At 48.3% G+C, this 6000-nt stretch overlaps 2 protein-coding genes across 2 annotated transcripts; one reads left to right on the top strand and one right to left on the bottom strand.

The window, feature by feature from the left end:
• Nucleotides 1–77: 77 nt before the first annotated feature.
• On the top strand, nucleotides 78–1706 carry CNBF4720 (hypothetical protein; the record flags this gene model as incomplete). The annotated part of the gene is made up of 2 exons (XM_769491.1): nucleotides 78–1211; nucleotides 1452–1706. The coding sequence occupies 2 exons, from the start codon at nucleotides 78–80 to the stop codon at nucleotides 1704–1706; spliced, it is 1389 nt and encodes a 462-aa protein (XP_774584.1).
• Nucleotides 1707–2736: 1030 nt separating this feature from the next.
• Nucleotides 2737–4861, bottom strand: CNBF4710 (hypothetical protein; the record flags this gene model as incomplete). Its single annotated transcript, XM_769490.1, has 9 exons — nucleotides 2737–2874; nucleotides 2941–3007; nucleotides 3064–3243; nucleotides 3303–3892; nucleotides 3943–4109; nucleotides 4157–4318; nucleotides 4376–4501; nucleotides 4551–4676; nucleotides 4738–4861. The coding sequence occupies 9 exons, from the start codon at nucleotides 4859–4861 to the stop codon at nucleotides 2737–2739; spliced, it is 1680 nt and encodes a 559-aa protein (XP_774583.1).
• Nucleotides 4862–6000: the final 1139 nt, after the last annotated feature.

Here is a 6000-nt window from a genome sequence, read left to right as displayed (position 1 = left end):
CCCCCTAACCCCCTAACCCCTAACCCCTAACCCCCTAACCCCTAACCCCTAATGAGATCAGGCAGGAGGGCTTCAAGATGCTAGGGACGATGGTAGGTGGTAAGGAGAAGCGGGCGGAGTTTCTGGAAGGCAGGATTCGGAAGGAAATGGCAAAGGTGGGCAAGCTCAAGGATCTTCCACATCAACACGCGCTCCTTCTATTACGCTTCTGCATTCAGCAAAATCTACGACACCTGCAGAGAAGCCTACGCTCCGACGACCTTGTAGATCTATGGGAAAGACTGGACACGATGCTGTGGGAGGAGGTGAAAAGGATGAGGATGAGGCAGCGAGAGGATACGGTGGAAGAGGAGGCTCTAGGGAGATCGTTGACGAAGCTACCAGCGCGACTGGGCGGACTAGGTCTACTTTCCTTCAAAGATGTAGCCCCCCTTGCTTACCGCTCGGCAGCCGAGGCCTCCGACACTCTCCTCGATAACCTAGGTCTCCTTTCTTCGCCAGAGGAACCTCCAACTCCGATCCCCCAACGAACTCGATGCGCAGAACTCTGGGAATCGCAACAGGAAGCCATCCTACATAATCTCGGCGACACTGAACGCAAGCGACTCACCGAGAATGCCTCCAGACTCGGCCGAAGTTGGTTATCAGTTATCCCTTACCTTCAACCCCTGCGCCTTTCCAATGTCGAGATTGCCTCCGGTCTCCATGACCGCACCCTGGTCGGCTCCTCGATCCCTGTCTGTCGCTTCTGTGGGTCGGACTCACCTTTGGGTCACGACGAGCTTTGCCGCGCCCGCAACCCCTGGACCCAGCGCCGGCACAATGCCATCAACCGCGTCATTTATCAACACCTCAAACAAATTCAAGGTGCCACGGTTGAGATTGAGCCCCACACGCTGTCGGGACAAAGGAGAAACGACCTTCGGGTCAGAGGTTCCAGCGCTCTGGCCTTCACTGACTACGACCTGAAGGTTTACTCCCTCGGGGACCGAGACGCGAGGAGCACAGCCACCCCCAGCACCCCCAACAGCAAACTGGCCGAATTCTGCTTGGACCGGTGCGTGAACTGGCTCGACAAGGTGGGTCAGGTCGTCTCCAAGAACGCTCCGAAAGTCACCGGTGGGGTCTTTAAACCGATCATCCTTTCCACTGGTGGCCTGATGAGCAGGAGCACAGCAGACGAATGGAAGGAGTGGAGGGAGGCGATGCCGGTGGGGGGGTTCGAGAAAATGGAGAAACGGATTGGTGTCGAGTTAGTAAAGGCAAGGGCGAGGACGCTGGTCTTATGAGGAAGAGGAGGTTGGATTATTTTTTCTTTTCTTTAAAAAGTTGTTTATTTAAGTAGTTTCTTTCATTCGGGTAACACACACGACAACCCAATAAATTAAACAACGAAAAAATGCAACCTCTATAACCCCCTAACCGTCACACCCTGCGCCCTCAACGGCAAGCTGGCCGGCTTCTGCTTGGACCGGTGCGTGAACTGGCTCGACAAGGTGGGTCAGGTCGTCTCCAAGAACGCTCCGAAAGTCACTGGTGGGGTCTTTAAACCGATCATCCTTTCCACTGGTGGCCTGATGAGCAGGAGCACAGCAGACGAATGGAAGGAGTGGAGGGAGGCGATGCCGGTGGGGGGGTTCGAGAAGATGGAGAAAAGGATCGGTGTCGAGTTAGTAAAGGCAAGGGCGAGGACGCTGGTCTTGTGAGGAAGAGGAGGTTGGATTATTTTTTCTTTTTTCTTTAAATGTTGTTTATTTAAGTAGTTTCTTTAATTCGGGTAACACACACGACAACCCAATAAATTAAACAACGAAAAAATGCAACCTCTATAACCCTACCGTCTGATTCCGTCGTTTCAAGCCAGTCCCAGAGCGGCTCCTTCCGCGTTGCGACCTCGAAAATCAGGCGAGGAATTCCCACAGTGCTAATACCCCCATCGTTACGTGGCATATCGTTGCATATCGGGCGATTCCGATATGCGCTCGCGCACACAGTGAGGAAAATCGAAATAAAAATAAAAATAAAAATAAAAATAGAAAATCAGTAAACACGAAACTTAGACACGAAATCAATAAACTAGAAAGCTTTTGATGTATCCTCTTTAACCCTAGGTTTCGGGAGTGGTCTTCTTGGAAAGGCAGTCAAAGAAGGAAGAAAGATATAAAGGTTATCTCCCATTTCGTCTATTCGAAGAGCTCTTTATATATCTTTTCCTTAGTTGTACAGCTAACCAATTTCGCTTCCCCCTCGAGCACCCTTTTCCTCTTCTTCCTTCCGTCTCCGATCCTCTGAGGGCCTCTTCTGCTCCACTCTCCTCGCTATTTTTCTCTTCCTCTCTTCTCCCTCTTCTCTCCGGCTAATCTTTACCACCCCAGTTTCTCCGTTCTTTCCGTCTCTCGTCTTCCTCTCTTCTTCTGTTAATCCTCTTCTCTTCTCCGTTCCTTACACATCCTTGCTGGTTTGGTCTGACTGGCGAGTAATGGTGATCTCTAACTGATCTGTAGACAATATGTGATTCATACGCAACGGGCCCAAATACAACCAAAACAAGTAAAAACCTATACAGCTATTAAAGCAACTATCTTATGATAACAAAGCTTAGAATCAGATCTCCCTTTTCAATTTCCGAATGTGTGTTTATTGTGTCTTTTACTTTTTTTTTTTCTAGTCATCTTGCCTCATTGCTCTTCAATGCCTCGTGAGTTGACTTTGATCCCCTCATCTTGAGAATACAGCTCAAACTCGTTCGACATGGCTAACTTCACCGTCAGGTTTGTCTTCGGCAACTTGGTGATGCAAAACAACATCGAAAGCGTTGACTTCGGTGGTTTTGAATTTTCGAGCTGGAACTTTTCGTTCGAATAGAATATCGAGCTGTTGTAGAATCGGTGATAATAAGCTTCTTTATGTTGCGGGATTATCCTAATTAGATTCACTCACCTCAGCGAAAGTTCTGCCGGAAGGCTCGGGTACCCGGAAATAGGCGTAAACCAATACCAAAAAACATCTGAGAGGGGCGTTCTTGTCAGCTAAGATACTCATCGGGATCATGTTCCGACTTACGATCCTCCCCAGAAGAAACCAGCATAATTTCCCCAGTTCCAAGCAGTAGGGTTAATCATATACGGGGTAAGGACGTTACTGATGATGGCAGCGACGTTGTAAGCAGCTCGGCCCAGAGCGACGGTCTTGATTTGAAGTCGTCGAGTTGACATCTCGGCAACAAGGGAGAAGGCGAGAGTTCTAAAAAATCCAGGGTTTAATACTGTATCGGAGAGTGTGGACAAGAAGACTTCACTCACCCAACGGAGCACTGGTAGAACACCGCCCACACCAGCATTAAAGCACCTGTAGCAAGAGAAGCGGCTTGCTTTTTAGATTCAGGAACGAGACCGACGAAGCCGATAGACAACAAGGTAACGCATAGACCGCAGAGACCACCAATGAAAAGAGTTCGTCGACCCATTTTAGTCATGAGATACCATGCCCCAAAAGTACCGACCATGTTGATGGCGTACTGACCCATCGCGAAATCGTATGGGATTTCACCGGTAAGACCAGCCTGCTCGAAGAAGTAAGTGGAATAATTGGAGAACGTGTTGCCAGCCAAATTTTGAGTAGCCCAAAGCATACAAACGATCTCAGTCCTGCGGAGATTGACACCTTTAAAGCAGTCGAGGTAAGAGGCACCAGAAGTCATATCTTTTTCCAATTCAGTAGTGTGTCGAATCATGTCGATTGTTTCGGTAGCATCAAATGTAGGATCGGTCTTGGAAGAAGTCAATCGAAGCAAAGATTTCTTGGCTTGTTCAATTCGACCTTTGCGGACCAGCCACCAGGGAGATTCGGGAGCAAAGTAGATACCAATAATTAAGGGAGGATAGAACATCCACTAAGTCCAGAGTCAGCTTCAGATCGGGCAAGTATATACTTCCCTCTCACCATAAGTCCATAAGGTATGCGGTATGCCCATTGATCGGTTCGACCGAATTGAGATTTTATTACTCCAATACCAATGAGCTGTCCCCATCCCCAGCAGAAATTACCATAACTGGTGAGATATCCTCGAAGTGCCACTGGGCAAACTTCAGCAGCGTAAGATATGGCAACTGTGAACGGTCAGCTCTGAGCCTCATCTTTGAGCCATCTTACTTACTCGACTGAAAAACACCCCACGGGATACCAGCAAGAATTTCACCCGCGAGTAACGTTTGAATATTGGGAGCGCAAAAGAAGATTGCGGTCACACCAGTGAGCCAGATTAGACAGCCCAAGATTACAATTCGATAACCGAAACGCTCAGTTGCGAGACCATTAACTGTGAAGTAGTGTTAGTAGTGTTAGATCTTGATTATCACTAGCAAGGACCGCTCACCAATCAAACCCAAGATTTGGCCACATTGCGCTCCGTTACTTAGGCCAGTTTGCCATCGAGCGGGGACTTGATATGTGCCATCAACTCCTTGCACTCCATACTTTCGATTGAAAGGGTCAAAGGCGTCTAATGACAGTGTCAGCTTTTGCTATCGTATCGACGTAAGAGACCTTACAGAAATTCCCTACAAGAGATATGTCGTAACCTTCCATTGCGCAACAGGAAGATATAAGGACGGACCACAAGATCGCTTTGGGGTAGAGTTTACAGCCCTGCCACAAGGTCATGTTATGTTCCTTGTCTGCAATAATGAAATTAGCAATGCGTCCGTACTTGAGTTCACTTTCAAAATATTGACTCACCAGTCGCTGCAGCGGCGTTGGTAAACATGTTTGTGGTGCTGTCAAGCTTTTCATTTTGCTCCACGTCTTGAGTCTTCAGCTCCTCTGAAGAGAGACTTAGACTTATACCTGTTACGCCGGACATGGTGCTCGATGTTTACTATATTGCCGAACTTTCAACCTTGGAAAGAGTTTGAACTATTCGAAACAAACATGGACATCAATGAGCTCTATTTATGTTGTTTTCAAGAAGACTTAGAAGACGAAGACTTAGACTTACCGGTCGTCCGGAATTGGGCCCCATGCTTCATGTCGAAAGTAACGTATAATAGCAGTCACACTCTTTCTGAAGTGGGGCCCGCGGGGCTCCGACCGTGGAGAACACGAGTCACAAGACATGCTAATTAGATGATTTACATGAATGCCGGCGGCAGTTAAGAGGCATGATTATACCAAAGATACAGAACTTGTGAAGGCTTTGGACTCCGGGTTTGACCCTCGTTCCGCTTTCAGATCCGACCTCGGAGGACTGGCTTTTTCTGAGCGGCAACGGATTGACCTATCGTATTGTAGTGTTTGCAAATGCCACCCGCTCTTGGTGAGGACATATGGTCATTCCGATTCGGTGTATCACTTTATCATCATGTGACCATCCACCCATCAGGACGGATCATTCATTCAGGTGGGGGCTGGTGGAGGTCGCCGACGAAAAGTTCCCCCATGGTGGGGGGAGGAGCCCCCGCCCATCCGTTCAACGGATGAAGTGGAGGCTGGTGGTGGAGGTCGGTGCAGTTTCCGCGAATGGAAAATCGGCAGTCGTACAAATGTCCGGTGTCATTCCGTCATAATAGATCGTAGGTCGGAGCAACATAAGTTACATGCTGCAGAATACACTCGAAGGACTCCGGACCGTTACTTTAACAACCGAATAACCTCCGTATTGATCACTATCAAAAGCTGGGAACATAACTTACGCTCCGAGGTTGTGGCCCTTAGCTGGACAATATTTTTGACGCAAGATGATGAGGGGGAAAGTCGAAAGGGTGGACAGAGGTGAGGACTTCTGAGGATGTATTGAGCCATCTTGAAACGAAACTGAGCAGCTTATGGCTGGCAGATAACGAGAGGAGAGCTGGAAGCTAATCATGGTGACCAGCTCTCCATGGTAAAATGGGGCCACAGTAATCTATTTGGAGAGGAAATAGTCGCAATCGAAAGGACAGAAAGGAGCGGGATTTCCGGCAACTTACGGAACACTGATACTCAGAGAAAAGTCATTCTCAA

Source organism: Cryptococcus neoformans, chromosome 6 (assembly GCF_000149385.1).
Source record: "Cryptococcus neoformans var. neoformans B-3501A chromosome 6, whole genome shotgun sequence".
NCBI classification, from domain to species: Eukaryota; Fungi; Basidiomycota; class Tremellomycetes; order Tremellales; family Cryptococcaceae; genus Cryptococcus; species Cryptococcus deneoformans.
This window is presented reverse-complemented; position numbering and strand designations above follow the sequence as displayed.